This window comes from Vidua chalybeata, chromosome 26, assembly GCF_026979565.1.
Source record: "Vidua chalybeata isolate OUT-0048 chromosome 26, bVidCha1 merged haplotype, whole genome shotgun sequence".
Taxonomy (NCBI): domain Eukaryota; kingdom Metazoa; phylum Chordata; class Aves; order Passeriformes; family Viduidae; genus Vidua; species Vidua chalybeata.
In genome coordinates, this window is record NC_071555.1 from 2,227,778 (window position 1) to 2,246,423 (window position 18,646).

Sequence of the window (18,646 nt, forward strand, 5' to 3'; positions counted from 1 at the left end):
TTATATTTTCCCCCCCGGCTGCGGGAGGAACTCCCCGCTCAATAAATCAATTTCCAGCCACTCGCGCCACCCAAAAATTCCTTTTTTAACCTCAAAAAAAGCGACGCAGCCGCGCCCCCGCCCGGAGCAAAGGAATCCCGAAAATCCCGGGAAATGCGGATTTGTGGGAAAACCCCTCCGGCTCCCGCTCCCGCCCGGGCGCAAAAAAAAAAAAAAATCCCGGGAATTTTTGGGTTTAATTGTGGGAAATTCGGGATCCCGTCGCTCCAAGCCCATCCCGCTTCCTGGGGGCGTCCCTGAGAATTCCAAGTGGGAATTCCAGAGGGAGGAAAATTTCCCCGGAGGTTCCAAAAGGGAATTTTGAGCTTTTGTGGATGAAAAAAAAAAAAAATTGAATTTTTGTTGGAAAAAAAAAAAAATTAAGTTAAAAAAATCGAAATTCAAGGTAAAAAAAAAAATCAAAATTCAACTTTTTTTTTTAAAATAATCAAAATTCAAATTAAACAAAAAAAAAAAATCAAAGGTCAAATGAAAAACTCGAAATTCAAATTGGAAAAATTCAAATTGAAATGGAAACCTTAAAATTTAATAAAAACCACACAAAATTCAATTTAAAAAGCTCAAAATTCAATTTAAAAAAAACCCTCAAAATTCAATGAATTTGCCCCTTCCCAATGAACTTGTGGGTGCTCCCAAAAAAACAGAGAGGGGATAAAAAAATTCATTTCCACCTCGGGATCCGTCCCTGATTCCCAGCTGGAATTTTTGGGATTGGGATTTGCTGGATGAGGAGCAGAACGCTGAGAAATGAGGGGGAAAACCCCAAAAATGGGGAAAAAACAGCCAAAAATGGGGGAAAAAAACCAAAAAATGGGAAAAAACAGCCAAAAATGGGGAAAAAACAGCCAAAAATGGGGAAAAAAAAACAAAAATGGGGAAAAACAGCCAAAAATGGGGAAAAAACAGCCAAAAAATGGGGGGAAAACAGCCAAAAATGGGGAAAAACAGCCAAAAATGGGGAAAAACAGCCAAAAAATGGGGAAAAAACAGCCAAAAATGGGGGGAAAACAGCCAAAAATAGGGGGAAAATACCCAAAAAATGGGGAAAAAACAGCCAAAAATGGGGGGAAAACAGCCAAAAATGGGGAAAAACAGCCAAAAATGGGGGGAAAAACAGCCAAAAAATGGGGAAAAACCCCAAAAATGGGGGGAAAAACAGCCAAAAATGGGGGAAAACAGCCAAAAATGGGGGAAAAACAGCCAAAAAATGGGGAAAAACAGTCAAAAATGGGGAAAAAACAACCAAAAATGGGGGAAAAAGAGCCAAAAATGGGGAAAAACAGCCAAAAATGGGGAAAAAACAGCCAAAAATGGGGAAAAAAACCAAAAATGGGGAAAAAACAGCCAAAAATGGGGGAAAACAGCCAAAAAATGGGGGGAAAACAGCCAAAAATGGGGAAAAACAGCCAAAAAATGGGGAAAAAACAGCCAAAAATGGGGGGAAAAACAGCCAAAAAATGGGGAAAAACAGCCAAAAATGGGGGGAAAAACAGCCAAAAAATGGGGAAAACCAGCCAAAAATGGGGAAAAAACCCCAAAAAATAGGGAGAAAAAAATCATAAAAAAAGGAAAAAAAGGGGGAAAAAAGAGCCAAAAATGGGGAAAAAAACCCCAAAAAATTAGGGAGAAAAAAGTCATAAAAAAAGTAAAAAAAGAAAAAAAAACCACCAAAAATGGGGAAAAAAAAACCAAAAAATGGGGGAAAGAACCCCAAAAATGGGTGGAAAGAACATCCAAAAATGGGGGGGGGGGAAATCCAAAAATGGGAAAAAAGAAAACCCAAAAAATTAGGGAGAAAAAAATCATTAAAAAAGGAAAAAAAAGGGGAAAAAAAACACCAAAAATGGGGAAAAAAAACCCCAAAAAATGGGGAAAGGACATCCAAAAATAGGGGGGGGAATCAAAAAATGGGAAAAAAAACCCCAACAAAATTAGGGAGAAAAAAAATCATAAAAAATGGAAAAAAAGGGAAAAACATCAAAAATGGGAAAAAAACACCAAAAAATGGGGAAAAAAAACACCCAAAAATGGGGGGAAAGGACATCCAAAAATGGGGGGGAAATCAAAAAATGGGGAAAAAAAAAAGGGAAAAAAAAAAACAAAATTAGGGAGAAAAAAATCATTAAAAAGGGAAAAAAAAGGGGGGAAAAAACACCAAAAATGGGGAAAAAACACTAAAAAATGGGAAAAAAACCACCAAAAATTGGAAAAAACACCCAAAAATGGGTGGAAATAACATCCAAAAATGGGGGAGGGGGAATCCAAAAATGGGAAAAAAAACCAAAACAAAAAACAAAATTAGGGAGAAAAAAATCTTTAAAAAGGGAAAAAATAAAGGGGAAAAAAACACCAAAAATGGGGAAAAAAACACCAAAAATGGGAAAAAACACCCAAAAATGGGAATTTTCTGCCGTTTTCCTGAGGTCTTGATGATGTCAGGGGGAAAAAATGGGAAATTCAAATTCTTGGAAGGAAATTCAAGGAAAGAAAATTCAAGGAAATTCAGGGAAAGGAAATTCAAGGAAATTCAAGGAAAGAAAATCCAAGGAAATTCAGGGAAAGGAAATTCAAGGAAACTCAAGGAAATTCAAAGAAAATCATGGAAACTCAAAGAAACTCATGGAAATCCAAGAAATTCAAGGAAATTCAAAGAAATTCATGGAAATTCAAGGAAAATCATGGAAATTCAAGGAAAATCAGGGAAATTCAAGGGAATTCAAGGGAATTCAGGGAAATTAAAAAAACCTCAAGGAAATTCATGGAAATTCAAGAGAACTCAAGGAAAGTCAAGGAAACTCATGGAAATTCCAGGAAATTCAAAGAAATTCAAGGAAATTCAGGGAAATTCAAAGAAATTCCAGGAAATTCAAAGCAATTCGTGGAAACTCAAGGAAAATCATGGAAATCCAAGAAATTCAAGGAAATTCAAAGAAATTCATGGAAATTCAAGGAAATTCAAGGGAATTCAGGGAAATCCAGGGAAATTCAAGGAAAATCATGGAAACTCAAGGAAATTCAAGGGAATTCAGGGAAATTCAAGGAAATTCAAGGAAACTCCAGGAAATTCAAGGAAAGGAAGAAGGAGGATCCATCCCGAAATCCCCGAGGTCGTTCCCATCCCTGTTTTCCATGATTCCAGCTCCTGATTCCCTTTGGAATCCGAGTTTCCCTGGGATTTCTCCAGGAGCTTTCGGGACCTTCCCAAGGCATTCCCGAATTCCCGGAATTGCGGCTCCTCCAGCCCGGGCTGGGTTTTCCGGGATGGAAATTCCAGGGCTGGGAATGACCCCGGGAAGGAGCCGGGGCTGGGGAAGGGCGAGGTTCGGAGCAGGATTTGGGACAATTCCTGCTTTTCTGGGAATTCCCTGGGAATTCTTGGAACTGGCATTCCCAGATCCTCTTTTGGGATTCCCAAATGTCGTTTCGGGATTCCCAAATTTCATTTAGGAATTGCCAGGGATGCCCCATTCCCAGATCCCAATCCCAATCCAGGACAAGCTCCCTGCGCCATGGATCCCCCATTCCCAGATCTCAGATCCCAATCCTAATCCCATATCCCATCCCAGGAAAAACTCTCCCATGGATAACCCATTCCCAAATCCCATTCCCAGATCCCAATCCCATATTCCATCCCAGGAAAAGCTCCCTGCTCCATGGATATCCCAGATCCCATATCCCAGATCCCTTCCTGCTCCATGGATATCCCATTCCCATCCCATATCCCATATCCCAAATCCCATTCCCATCTCCCACATCCCTTCCTGCTCCATGGATATCCCGTATCCCATATCCCATATCCTGCCCCGCTCCATGGATACCCCATTCCCATCCCATATCCCACATCCCATATCCCATTCCCATTCCCTATCCCATATCCTATTCTCTATCCCATGTCCCATTCCCAATTCCATCTCCCACATCCCTTCCTGCTCCATGGATATCCCGTATCCCATATCCCATATCCCAAATCCCATTCCCATCTCCCACATCCCTTCCTGCTCCATGGATATCCCGTATCCCATATCCCATATCCTGCCCTGCTCCATGGATACCCCATTCCCATCCCATATCCCACATCCCATATCCCATTCCCATTCCCTATCCCATATCCCATATCCCATATCCCATATCCCACATCCCATTCCCAATTCCATCTCCCACATCCCTTCCTGCTCCATGGATATCCCATATCCCATTCCCATATCCCACATCCCATTCTCATCCCCCATATCCCATTCCCAATTCCATCTCCCACATCCCTTCCTACTCCATGGAAATCCCATATCCCATTCCCATATCCCACATCCCATATCCCATTACCATATCCCATTCCCATATCCCATACCCCATTCCCATATCCCATTCCCATTCCCTATCCCATTCCCATATCCCATATCCCATTCCCATATCCCATTCCCATATCCCATACCCCATTCCCATATCCCATATCCCATTCCCATATCCCATATCCCATTCCCATATCCCATTCCCATATCCCATATCCCATTCCCATATCCCATATCCCATTCCCATATCCCATCTCCCACATCCCTTCCTGCTCCACGGATACCCCGTTCCTGGAATTCCTGAATCCCACCGCGGGATCTGCTGCCAGATCCCCCCTTTCCTTCACTGCAGACACCCCGGGAAATCCGGGAACGCCGCCGCCGCTCTTCCCGGGAGAAGCAGAAATTCCTCTCACCCGATTACCTTCCCACCCAGGAGGGGAAAAGCGGGATCGCCGCTCCCAGAGCACACATCGTAAAGATCTCGGGATAAAAATTCCCGCTTCTCCGCGGCGCTCGCGGCCGGGACAACGGCCCGGCTTCGGGAGCCCGGGAAAAGGGAACGGGGTTAATTGGTTAATGAGCTGCGCGAGGGTAATTAGGGCCTGAGGGGCCGCTGGGAACACCCGCGTGTCCGTGGAGAGGGATCTGGGAATGGGGTATGGGAATGGGGTATGGGATTGGGAATGGGGTATGGGATATGGGAATGGGGTATGGGAATGGGGTATGGGATTGGGAATGGGGTATGGGATATGGGAATGGGGTATGGGAATGGGGTATGGGATTGGGAATGGGGTATGGGATATGGGAATGGGGTATGGGAACGGGGTGTCCATGGAGCGGGATGTGGGAATGGGGTATGGGAATGGGATATGGGATTGGGAATGGGGTATGGGATATGGGAATGGGTGTCCGTGGAGCGGGATCTGGGAATGGGATATGGGAACGGGGTATGGGATTGGGAATGGGGTATGGGATATGGGATATGGGATATGGGAATGGGGTGTCCGTGGAGCGGGATCTGGGAATGGGATATGGGATATGGGAATGGGGTATGGGAATGGGATATGGGATATGGGAATGGGTGTCCGTGGAGCGGGATGTGGGAATGGGAATGGGATATGGGAATGGGATATGGGATATGGGAATGGCTGTCTGTGGAGCGGGATCTGGGATTGGGATATGGGAACGGGGTATGGGAATGGGAATGGGTGTCCATGGAGCGGGATGTGGGATTGGGATATGGGATATGGGAATGGGGTATGGGAATGGGTGTCCGTGGAGTGGGATCTGGGAATGGGATTTGGGATATGGGAACGGGGTATGGGATTGGGAATGGGATATGGGAATGGGGTATGGGAATGGGATATGGGATATGGGAATGGGTGTCCATGGAGCGGGATGGGATCTGGGGTTGGGAATGGGGTTTGGGATATGGGATATGGGATATGGGAATGGGATATGGGATATGGGGTATGGGATTGGGAATGGGATATGGGAATGGGATATGGGGTATCCATGGAGCAGGGCGGGATCTGGGACATGGGAATGGGGTATCCATGGAGCAGGGAGAGCCTTTCCTGGGATGGGATCTGGGAATGGGATATGGGATATGGGAATGGGGTGTGGGGTATGGGATCTGGGAATGGAGTGTCCATGGAGCAGGGCGGGATGTGGGATTGGGAATGGGGTATGGGATATGGGAATGGGGTATCCATGGAGCAGGGAGAGCCTTTCCTGGGATGGGGATGGGATCTGGGAATGGGGTATCCGTGGCAATTCCTAAATGAGATTTGGGAATCCCAAAAGAGGATCCCAAACTGGGGTTTGACAATCCCAGAGCAGGATCTGAGAATCCCAAACCGGGATTTGGCAATCCCAAAACCTCGTGGCAATCCCAAACTGGGATTTGGCACTCCCGAACTGGATCTGCCCCTCTCCATCCCAAATCTCCTCTTGGAGATCCCATTTTTGGGGAGGAAACGCTGGATTTGGGGCTGGCAGATCCCTGGATTTGCGACGGGATCCAAGGATTTCAGCGAAGGAGGAGCAGGCTGGGGTTTTTCCATGGCAAAAGTGGGAATTTCAGGGGGGTGTTTTCCATGGAATTAGGGCTGCAACAGCCCCATTAATGCCCTGGTGCAGAAATGTTTAATTGCCATTAATGTCAATATTTCCCGAGGTGATTTCCTGCTGGGAATTGCCCCAATTCCCGGCTGGATTTCCTGGTTACCCTCTGGAATCGGGATAAAAACGGCCCCGAGCGGCTCCGGGGCTGCAGAGCCGCCGGGAATCCGCCCAGGGAGGTAAGAAATTCTGGGAAAAATGGGAATTCCAGGGAAAATGGGAGTTCTGGGGAGAAATTGAAATTCCAGGGAGAAATGGGAGTTCTAGGGAGAAATTGGAATTCCAGGGGATATTTGGAATTCTGGGGAGAATGGGAATTCCAGGGAAAAATGGGAGTTCCAGGGGAAAATTGGAATTCTGGGGAGAATGGGAATTCCAGGAAAAATGGGGATTCTGTGGAAAATGGGAGTTGCAGAGAGAAATGGGAGTTCTAGGGAGAAATGGGAGTTCCAGGGGAAATTGGAATTCTGGGGAGAATGGGAATTCCGGGGGAAATGCTGGAATTGTGGAGGAAGTTTTAGGCACGATGGAGCTGGAAATGTTGGAAGCGTGGGGGAATTTTTGGGATGTGAGGAGAGGGAATGGAGCCTGGATTTTAGGGAATGGCAGCGCTCCCTCCGTGCAGGATTCCCCTGGAAGGGAGGGAGAGCCGTCCCCAATTCCACGGATTATTGGAAATCCTCTTTTTTTTTTTTTAACCCTTGGGAATTTTAGGATTCCATCCCATCGCTGTCCACGTTTTCCCTAATTGATATTTCCCATCCCAAACTTTATCCATCCCAAAAAATCCCCCCGGAACGGGATCAGGCTCCCAAAGCGGGCGGGGACAGTGGGGATTCCCTGTGGAATTCCCTGCTCCAGGGACATTCCCATTCCCAGGCCGGGCTGGGACAGAGCCAGAGGGTTCGAGAACCCAACCCCGTTTCCACCGGGAATTCCCACCGGGAATTCCACGGTCAGAGTCCGGGGAGCAGAGCAGGAAAAGCTGGGAAGGAGCTTTGGGATGGAGGGATTCGGCTGGCAAGGGCAGGAGGTTTGTGGGATGGATGGAGGGGAAAATTCCCAGCCCGATCCCGCTGGAATCGCATCCCGAGCGTCCCGCGTGCTGCAGGTCCCGCTTCTCCCGCTCGTTCTCCCGGTTATCCCGAGGGAATTCCGCCCGGGAAGATGTCCCTGAGGTCCCTGCGGGCGCTGCCGCTGCTGCTGGCCGGGCTGGGCGTGGTGTGCGCGGAGGAGCGCGGCCCGGGGTGAGCGGGGAACCGGGAAGGTCCGCGGGGAACCGGGAATGTCCGCGGGGAACCGGGAATGTCAGCGGGGAACCGGGAGTGTCAGCGGGGAACCGGGAATGTCCGCGGGGTGAGCGGGGCACCGGGAACCGGGAATGTCCGCGGGGAACCGGGAATGTCAGCGGGGTGAGCGGGGAACCGGGAACGTCAGCGGGGAACCGGGAATGTGCCCGGGGTGAGCGGGGCACCGGGAATGTCAGCGGGAACCGGGAATGTGCCCGGGGAACCGGGAACGTCAGCGGGGAACCGGGAATGTGCCCGGGGTGAGCGGGGCACCGGGAATGTCAGCGGGAACCGGGAATGTGCCCGGGGAACCGGGAATGTGCCCGGGGTGAGCGGGGCACCGGGAGCTGGGAATGTGCCCGGGGAACCGGGAATGTGCCCGGGGAACCGGGAGCCCCCTCCTGCCCCCCGGGGCGGAGCAGCGGGTTCGGGGCGTGTTCCATGGATTTGGGGCGGATCCCATGGACTGGGGGGTTGATCCCGTGGATTTGGGGCTGATCCCATGGATTTGGGGTGGATCCCATGGATTTGGGGTGCACTCCATGGATTTGGGGGGGCTGATCCCATGGATTTGGGGCTGATCCCATGGATTTGGGGTGGATCCCATGGATTTGGGGGGCTGATCCCGTGGATTTGGGGCGGACTCCCTGGATTTGGGGTGGACTCCCTGGGCTCGGCCCAGCGCTGGGGAGGTGGGAACGGTGCGGGAGGAGATCCGGGAGCGATCCCGACCCCGATCCCGATCCCGATCCCGGCTCGGAGCCAGGCGGGAGCAGCGAGGAGGAGCCGATAGGGGCAGATCAAACCCAAACCCCGGAGCAGCGTCCCGGTGTTTTCCCAACAAACCCAAACCCCGGAGCAGCGTCCCGGTGTTTTCCCAACAAATCCGCGGCTCGGGGCGAGCAGGGAGGCGCCGGGAGTCGCCCGGGGCCAGGAGGTTGTTTGGGAACAAGGAATGGGGTGGGATCGCCTTCCAGGAGCGGGGCCGGAGGGCAGCCAGGGCTTGGAAGCTCCCGGAAAATTACGGATCCATAAATCAGGGCCGGGATAAAGACTTTGTTCTCTCCTCCCCTGACTCCTGCGGGAAAAATCCCGAGAAATCCCAAAGAACGCTCGGCGGAGCGGCAGGAGCTGCTGCAATCCCGGGAAAGGATCAGCCCTGGAATTCTTTGGGGTTTCGGGTCCTGAGGGGGTTTCTGTCCCCCGCAGGGACACCGGGAAAGGTTTCCTTGGGAGCAGGGATGGAGCCAAAGAAACGGGAAAACAATTCCAGCCCCCATCCCGAGCGGCCAAAATCGCGGCTGGGGATCCGCGGGATCCGCCAGCCCCTCCCAGAGAGGGAGCGACGGAAACGTCCCGAAAGCGCTCGGGGAGCTGGGAATGGGGGGGGGGATGGAGCCTGGGGGGCTCCAGGGGTCTCCCGGTGGGATCAGGAGTGACCAAATCCCATGGGATCAGCAGTGCCCAAATGCCAGTGGGATCAGGAGTGACCCCATCCCCAGGATCAGGAGTGACCCCATCCCAGTGGGATCAGGAATGACCAAATCCTGACAGGATCAGTTCTCTCCCCATCCCATGGGATCAGCTCTCAGCCCATCCCATGGGATCAGGGTGACCCCATCCCCCGGGATCAGGGTGACCCCGTCCTCGGGATCAGGGTGACCCCATCCCATGGGATCAGGATGACCCCATCCCCGGGATCAGGGTGACCCCATTCCCGGGATCAGGATGACCCCATCCCCGGGATCAGGGTGACCCCATTCCCGGGATCAGGATGACCCCATTCCCGGGATCGGGTGACCCCATTCCCGGGATCAGGATGACCCCATTCCCGGGATCAGGGTGACCCCATCCCCGGGATCAGGGTGACCCCATTCCCGGGATCAGGATGACCCCATTCCCGGGATCGGGTGACCCCATTCCCGGGATCAGGATGACCCCATTCCCGGGATCAGGAGTGACCCCATCCCATGGGATCAGGGTGACCCCATTCCCGGGATCGGGGTGACCCCATTCCCGGGATCAGGGTGACCCCATTCCCGGGATCAGGATGACCCCATCCCATGGGATCAGGGTGACCCCATTCCCGGGATCGGGGTGACCCCATTCCCGGGATCAGGATGACCCCATTCCCGGGATCAGGGTGACCCCATTCCCGGGATCAGGAGTGACCCCATCCCATGGGATCAGGGTGACCCCATTCCCGGGATCGGGTGACCCCATCCCATGGGATCAGGATGACCCCATTCCCGGGATCAGGGTGACCCCATCCCATGGGATCGGGTGACCCCATTCCCGGGATCAGGGTGACCCATTCCCGGGATCAGGATGACCCCATTCCCGGGATCAGGGTGACCCCGTTGCCGGGATCAGGGTGACCCCATTCCCGGGATCAGGATGACCCCATCCCATGGGATCAGGGTGACCCCATTCCCGGGATCAGAGTGACCCCATTCCCGGGATCAGGATGACCCCATTCCCGGGATCGGGGTGACCCCATTCCCGGGATGGGGTGACCCCGTTGCCGGGATCAGGGTGACCCCATCCCATGGGATCAGGGTGACCCCATCCCCGGGATCAGGGTGACCCCATTCCCGGGATCAGGGTGACCCCATTCCCGGGATTGGGGTGAACCCATTCCCGGGATCAGGGTGACCCCATTCCCATGGGATCAGGGTGACCCCATTCCCGGGATCGGGGTGACCCCATTCCCGGGATCAGGATGACCCCATTCCCGGGATCAGGGTGACCCCATTCCCGGGATCAGGATGACCCCATTCCCGGGATCAGGGTGACCCCATTCCCGGGATCAGGAGTGACCCCATCCCATGGGATCAGGGTGACCCCATTCCCGGGATCGGGTGACCCCATCCCATGGGATCAGGATGACCCCATTCCCGGGATCAGGGTGACCCCATCCCATGGGATCAGGATGACCCCATTCCCGGGATCAGGGTGACCCCATCCCATGGGATCGGGTGACCCCATTCCCGGGATCAGGGTGACCCATTCCCGGGATCAGGATGACCCCATTCCCGGGATCCGCTCACGCCGTGCCGCGGTGCCAGGGCCGCGCTGGCGGTGCCGGGCCCGCGGCCGCTGCGGCGCCGTTACTCGGAGGCGGCGCTGGCCAGCGACTACAGCCGCAGCGTGGAGCGCGTGCTCGGCAGGAACTTCGTGCAGTGGCTGCTGGCCCGGCGCGAGAGGGACCGCCCGTGAGACCCAGACCCCGTCCTGAACCCCAATTCCTGAATCCCCAATTCCTGAACCCCCAATTCCTGAATCCCCAATTCCTGAACCCCAATTCCTGAATCCCCAATTCCTGAACCCCCAATTCCTGAATCCCCAATTCCTGAACCCCAATTCCTGAATCCCCAATTCCTGAACCCCCAATTCCTGAATCCCCAATTCCTGAACCCCCAATTCCTGAACCCCCAATTCCTGAATCCCCAATTCCTGAATCCCCCAATTCCTGAATCCCCAATTCCTGAATCCCCAATTCCCCAATTCCTGAACCCCAATTCCCCAATTCCTGAATTCCCCAATTCCTGAACCCCAATTCCCCAATTGCTGAACCCCCATCTCCCCAATTCCTGAACCCCCAATCCCCATCTCCCCAATTCCTGAATTCCCCAAATCCCGATCTCCCCAATTCCTGAATTCCCCAATCCCCATCTCCCCAATTCCTGAATTCCCCAAATCCCGATCTCCCCAATTCCTGAATTCCCCAATCCCCATCTCCCCAATTCCTGAATTCCCCAATCCCCATCTCCCCAATTCCTGAATTCCCCAAATCCCGATCTCCCCAATTCCCATCTCCCCAATTCCTGAATTCCCCAAATCCCGATCTCCCCAATTCCTGAATCCCCAATTCCCGATTTCCTCAATTCCTGAATCCCCCAAATCCCTATTTCCTGAATTCCCAATTTCCCCAATTCTTCAATCCCCATTTCCCGATTTCCTCAATTCCCAATTTCCCCAATTCCTGGATCCTCAATTCCCAATTTCTCCAATTCCTGAATCCCCCAAATCTCCAATTCCCGCATTCCCCAATCCCCCAATCTCTAAATTCCTAAATTCCCCAATTCCCAAAATCCCCAAATTCTCCAAGTACTAAATCCCCAAATTCCCAAATCCCCAATTCCAGAATCCCCAAATTCCCTGATTCCCAAATCCCCAGTTCCCAAATTCCCCAATCCCCCTATTCCAGAATCCCCAAAATTCCCCAAATTCCCAAATCCCCCAGTTCCCAATTTCCCCAATCCCAGAATCCCCAAATTCCCCAATTCCTGATTTCCTGAATCCCTGAATTCCCCAAATCCCCCAATCTCAGAATCCCCAAATCCCCCAATTCCCAATTTCCTGAATCCCTGAATTCCCCAAATCCCCCAATTCCCAAAATCCCAAAATTCCCCAATTCCCGATTTCCTGAATTCCCAAATTCTCAATTTCCTGAATTCCCAAATCCCCCAATCCCCAAATCCCCCAATTCCCAATTTCCTGAATCCCTGAATCCCCAAATCCCCCAATTCCCGATTTCCCAAATCCCCAAATCCCCCAATTCCCGATTTCCCAAATCCCCCAATTCCCAATTTCCCAAATCCCCCAATTCCCAATTTCCTGAATCCCTGAATCCCCAAATCCCCCAATTCCCGATTTCCCAAATCCCCCAATCCCCCAATTCCCGATTTCCCAAATCCCCCAATTCCCAATTTCCCAAATCCCCCAATTCCCGATTTCCCAAATCCCCAAATCCCCCAATTCCCGATTACCCAAATCCCCCAATTCCCAATTTCCCAAATCCCCCAATTCCCGATTTCCCAAATCCCCCAATTCCCGATTTCCCAAATCCCCAAATCCCCCAATTCCCGATTTCCCAAATCCCCCAATTCCCAGCAGCCCGGATGTTTTCCCCCGGCGAACATCAGGACCGGGATTTTCCCATTTTTTCCCAAATCCGTGGAATTTTCCCTCCCTCCCTCCCTCGGGATTTCGGGAAAAGCGGAATCCCGGCCCCTTCTTGAGGACTTTTGGGATTTTTTTCCCGGTTTTCCTTCCCCAGCGAGGCCGAGGAGCCCCTGGAGAGGGAGACCAGGACCCCAAAAGGAGCCGGGGATGGGGGAAAATCGGATTTTGGGGCGCCAGGAGCCAAAGATTTCCTGGGATGGCTCTGGAAAAACCGGGAAAACCCGAGGTGAGGCGGGAAGGGAAAGCGGGAATGGGGCATTGGGGCAGGATTTGGGGGATTTGTGGAAATTTGGGGTTTTTTTATTGGAATTTGGGGATTTGTTGGGGTTTTTATGGAAATTGGGGAGGTTTTTGGGGTTTTTTTTCATGGAATTTGGGGATTTGTTGGGGATTTTATGGGAATGTGGGGCATTTTGGGGTTTTTAAAATTGGAATTTGGGGATTTGTTGGGATTTCGGCAGGATTTGGGGGATTTGTGGGGTTTTGTGGAAATTTGGGGTTTTTTTCATGGAATTTGGGGATTTGTTGGGGATTCTATGGAAATTGGGGAGGTTTTTGGGTTTTTTTTTCATGGAATTTGGGGATTTGTTGGAGTTTTTAAAATTGGAATTTGGGGATTTCTTGGGATTTCGGCAGGATTTGGGGGATTTGGGGGTTTTGGTGGAAATTTGGGTTTTTTTAAATGGAATTTGGGGATTTGTTGGGGATTTTATGGAAATTCGGGATATTTTGGGGTTTTTTAAATTGAAATTCGGGGATTTGTTGGGATTTTATGGGAATTTGGGGCATTTGGGGGTTTTTTAAATGGAATTTGGGGATTTGTTGGGGTTTTTTAAATGGAATTTGGGGATTTGTTGGGATTTCGGCAGGATTTGGGGGATTTGGGGGGTTTTGGTGGAAATTTGGGGGATTTTGGGGTTTTTTTCATGGAATTTGGGGATTTGTTGGGATTTTATGGGAATTGGGGAGGTTTTTGGGGTTTTTTTTCATGGAATTTGGGGATTTGTTGGGGTTTTTAAAATTGGAATTTGGGGATTTATTGGGATTTCGGCAGGATTTGGGGGATTTGTGGGGTTTTGGTGGAAATTTGGGGGATTTTGGGGTTTTTTTCATGGAATTTGGGGATTTGTTGGGGATTTTATGGAAATTCGGGATATTTTGGGTTTTTTTTAATTGAAATTCGGGGACTTGTTGGGGATTTTATGGGAATTTGGGGCATTTGGGTTTTTTTTAATGGAATTCAGGGATTTGTTGGGATTTCGGCAGGATTTGGGGGATTTGTGGGGTTTTGTGGAAATTTGGGGTTTTTTTCATGGAATTTGGGGATTTGTGGGGGATTTTATGGGAATCTGGGATATTTTTGGGGTTTTTTTCATGGAATTTGGGGATTTGTTGGGGTTTTTATGGAAATTGGGGAGGTTTTTGGGTTTTTTTTTCATGGAATTTGGGGATTTGTTGGGGTTTTTAAAATTGGAATTTGGGGATTTGTTGGGATTTCGGCAGGATTTGGGGGATTTGGGGGTTTTGGTGGAAATTTGGGTTTTTTTAATGGAATTCGGGGATTTGTTGGGGATTTTATGGAAATTTGGGGCATTTGGGTTTTTTTTAAATGGAATTTGGGGATTTCTTGGGATTTCTGCAGGATTTGGGGGATTTGGGGGGTTTTGGTGGAAATTTGGGGTTTTTTTTAATGGAATTTGGGGATTTGTTGGGGATTTTATGGAAATTGGGGAGGTTTTTGGGTTTTTTTTTCATGGAATTTGGGGATTTGTTGGGGTTTTTAAAATTGGAATTTGGGGATTTGTTGGGATTTCGGCAGGATTTGGGGGGTTTTGGTGGAAATTTGGGGGATTTTGGGTTTTTTTAAATGGAATTCAGGGATTTGCTGGGAATTTTATGGAAATTTGGGATATTTTGGGGTTTTTTTAATGGAATTCGGGGATTTGTTGGGATTTTATGGGAATTTGGGGCATTTGGGTTTTTTTTAATGGAATTCAGGGATTTGTTGGGATTTCTGCAGGATTTGGGGGATTTGTGGGGTTTTGGTGGAAATTTGGGGGATTTTGGGGTTTTTTAAATAGAATTTGGGGAATTTGTTGGGGTTATGGGAATTTGGGATATTTTGTTTTTTTTTTTAATGGAATTCAGGGATTTGTTGGGATTTTATGGGAATTTGGGATATTTTGGGGTTTTTTTTAATGGAATTTGGGGGTTTGTGGGGATTTGGGGGATTTTTGGGGATTTATGGAAATTGGGGGAATTTTTGGGGTTTTTTAAATGGAATTTGAGAATTTGTTGGGGTTTTTATGGGAATCTGGGATATTTTTGGTTTTTTTTTTCATGGAATTTGGGGATTGGTTGGGATTTCTGCAGGATTTGGGGGATTTGTGGGGTTTTGGTGGAAATTTGGGATATTTTGGGGTTTTTTAATGGAATTCAGGGATTTGTTGGGTTTTTAATGGAAATTGGGGTGGATTTTTTGGGTTTATTAAATGAAATTTGGGGATTTGTACAGAACTTCAGGGTATTTTTGGGATTTTAATGGGATTTGGGGGGATTTATTTGGGTTTTCTACAGCATTTGTGAAGATTTTGGGGTTTTTTTTACAGAATTTGGGGGGATTTATTTGGTTCTTTTACAGAATTTGTGAATTTTTTTTGTGTTTTATACAGAATTTGGGGATTTGTTGTGTTTTTCACAGCATTTTGTGATTTTATTTGGGGTTTTTTTTTACGGAATTTGGGGATATTTGATGTTTTTACAGCTTTTTTGGGGTTATTTTGGGTTTTTTTAAGGAATTTGGGGATATTTGTTGTTTTTACAGCTTTTTTGGGGTTGTTTTTTTTGTTTTTTTTTTACAGAATTTGGGGATATTTGATGTTTTTACAGCTTTTTTGGGGTTTTTTTGGGTTTTTTTAAGGAATTTGGGGATATTTGTTGTTTTTACAGCTTTTTTGGTTTTTTTTTTTTTGTTTTTTTTTACAGAATTTGGGGATATTTGATGTTTTTACAGCTTTTTTTTTGTTTGTTTGTTTGTTTTTTTACGGAATTTGGGGATTATTCGTTGTTTTTTTTTACGGAATTTGGGGATTATTCGTTGTTTTTACAGCTTTTTTTGGATTTTTTTTTTGGTTTTTTTTACAGAATATGGGGATTAATTTTTGGTTTTACAGCTTTATTTTTTTATTATTATTGCTTTAGGGACCAAACCCTCCGGAATTCCCACCCCAAAAATTCCCAAAACCCCAAGAATCTCCCCATTTCCAGACAAAATTAACCCTTTGGGGGTCATTACTCCAGCAGGAAATATTAAAACCCAACAAAATCCCCCACAAATTTAAACCTGGGAGAGGGGGATGCTAAACCCAGGGATTTTTTTTTCCCATTTTAATTCCATTTTCACTGAATTTTATTTCTTTTTTTCCCGCAGTTTTCCGGCTCTGGAAGGCTCCGAGGGCCTGAGGGAATTTTTGGAGCAGGAATTTCTGACCTGGCTGATGTCGGGCGAGCTCTGCAGGGCCCAGTGAGTTCCTCAAAATCCCAAAAATGCCCCAAAATTTGGGGTTTTTGTTTTTTTTTTTTGGGATTATATTCCCAGAGAATGTGATTTTCCACCCCGTCCCTGGAGGTGCCCAAGGTTGGGGAGTAGAACTGGATGGGATTTGGGATTTGGGATTTGGGATTTTTTCCAACCCAAACTCAGGATTCGGGGATTTGGTTGATTTTTCTGAAATTATTTCGGGCAATTCCCACCAAAAAAAACTCAAAAAAAACCAAAAAAAAACCCAAAAAAAACCCAAAAAAAAAAAACAAAAACAAAACAAAACAAAAAAAATCAAACCAAAACAACAAAAAAAAAAAACACAAAGAAAAAAAAACACCAAAAAAACCCAAAACAAACAAACAAACAAACAAAAACCAAACAAACAAACCAAAAAAAACCCAAAAAACCCAAAATAATCCCAGGAAAATCCCAGCAGGATCCTGAGCTCTGTCCTGCAGGAAATCCCTCTACAAAACCCCTTTTAAAAAAAACCCTTTTAAAAATGTCTTTTTAAAATCCCTTTTTAAAATCCCTTTGAAAATTCCCTTTTTTAAAATTCCCTTTTTCAAAATCCCTTTTTAAAACCCCTTTTAGAAATCCCTTTTAAATTCCCTTTTTTAAACCCCTTTTTAAAATCCCTTTTAAAATTCCCCTTTTTAAATTCCCTTTTTAAAACCCCTTTTTAAAAATCCCTTTTTAAAAATCCCTTTTAAAAATTCCCTTTTTTAAAATCCCTTTTTAAAACCCCTTTTAAAAATCCCTTTGAAAATCTTTTTTAAATCCCTTTTTAAAAATCCGTTTTTAAAAATCCCTTTTAAAATTCCCTTTTTAAAATCCCTTTTTAAAAATCCCCTTTTAAAATCCCTTTTAAACCCCTTTTTAAATTCCCCTTTAAATTCCCTTTTTAACCCCTTTTAAAAATCCCTTTTAAAATTCCCCTTTTTAAAAACCCCTTTTAAAATCCTTCTTAAATTCCCCTTTTTAAAATTCCCTTTTTAAATCCCCTTTTTTAAATTCCCTTTTTAAACCCCTTTTTAAAATTCCCTTTTTTAAATCCCCTTTTTAAAATTCCCCTTTAAATTCCCTTTTTTAAATTCCCTTTTTTAAACTCCTTTTTTAAATTCCCTTTTTTAAATTCCCTTTTTTAAATCCCCTTTTTTAAATCCCCTTTTTTAAATTCCCTTTTTAAATTCCCTTTTTAAACCCCTTTTTTAAATCCCCTTTTTAAATTCCCTTTTTTAAATTCCCTTTTTTAAATTCCCTTTTTAAACCCCTTTTTTAAATTCCCTTTTTTAAATTCCCTTTTTTAAATCCCCTTTAAATTCCCTTTTTTAAATTCCCTTTTTAAACCCCTTTTTAAAATCCCCTTTCAATCCCCTTTTTTAAATTCCCTTTTTTAAAATCCCTTTTTAAAATTCCCCTTTAAATTCCTTTTTAAACCCCCTTTTTAAAAATTCCCCTTTAAATCCCCTTTTTTAAACCCCTTTTTAATATTCCCCTTTAAATTCCCTTTTTTAAATTCCCTTTTTAAACCCCTTTTTTAAATTCCCTTTTTAAACCCCTTTTTAATATTCCCCTTTAAATTCCCTTTTTTAAATTCCCCTTTAAAACCCCTTTTTTAAATTCCCTTTTTAAACCCTTTTTACCCCTTTTTTAACCCTTTCCCCCCAAATTCCCAATTTTTCCCCACTTCCCCCTTTGGCACCCACAGCTCCATGGGACACCTGAACTCCCACCCGCAGGGACAAAATCTCATTTTTAACCGGCAATTCCGGGGCCATTTTTAGGAATTTGGGGATTTTTTTTTCCCTGCCAGGGCCGCGTAGCTCCAGGATTTCCCGTGGAATTCCCTCCCGAGGAGCAGCGGGATTCCTGCCCCTGCTGAAATAAAGAATTTTCTCCTGCTGAAATTTTCATTCCGAGCAGGGATGGGGTCGGGGAGGGGCTCCAGGAATTCCCAAAAAACGCCCCGGGAATCCCGGCAAGGGTGGGAGGGGATCCCGAAGCACAGCGGGGACACCCGGGCTGGATTTGGGATCTGCCGGGAGGAATTCCAGCCCGAAATTCCCACCTGAAATCCCGGCCTGAAATCCCAGCCTGAAATCCCAGCCTGAAATTCCCGCCTGAAATCCTGGCCCAAAATTCCCACCTGAAATCCCAGTCTGAAATCCCAGCCTGAGATCCCAGCCTGAAATTCCAGCCCGAAATTCCCACCTGAAATCCCGGCCCGAAATTCCCACCTGAAATCCCAGCCTGAGATCCCAGCCTGAAATCCCGGCCCGAAATTCCCACCTGAAATCCCGGCCCGAAATTCCCACCTGAAATCCCAGCCTGAGATCCCAGCCTGAAATTCCAGCCCGAAATTCCCACCT

At 47.4% G+C, this 18,646-nt stretch overlaps 1 protein-coding gene across 1 annotated transcript; it reads left to right on the forward strand.

Moving 5' to 3' along the window:
* The first annotated feature begins 7,640 nt into the window (after window positions 1-7,640).
* Window positions 7,641-18,184, forward strand: LOC128800014 (gastric inhibitory polypeptide-like). The gene is made up of 5 exons (XM_053964900.1): window positions 7,641-7,720; window positions 10,831-10,977; window positions 12,825-12,956; window positions 16,161-16,253; window positions 18,091-18,184. The coding sequence occupies exons 1-5, from the start codon at window positions 7,641-7,643 to the stop codon at window positions 18,098-18,100; spliced, it is 462 nt and encodes a 153-aa protein (XP_053820875.1). The 3' UTR covers window positions 18,101-18,184.
* The last annotated feature ends 462 nt before the right edge of the window (window positions 18,185-18,646 follow it).

Bases quoted from the DNA above. Each gene is read 5' to 3' on its own strand.
- LOC128800014 (XM_053964900.1), top strand. From the start codon at position 7,641: ATGTCCCTGAGGTCCCTGCGGGCGCTGCCGCTGCTGCTGGCCGGGCTG. The intron at 7,721-10,830 runs GTGAGCGGGGAA...CCGCGGTGCCAG, and splicing joins GCGGAGGAGCGCGGCCCGGG to GGCCGCGCTGGCGGTGCCGG. The intron at 10,978-12,824 runs GTGAGACCCAGA...TTCCTTCCCCAG, and splicing joins CGGCGCGAGAGGGACCGCCC to CGAGGCCGAGGAGCCCCTGG.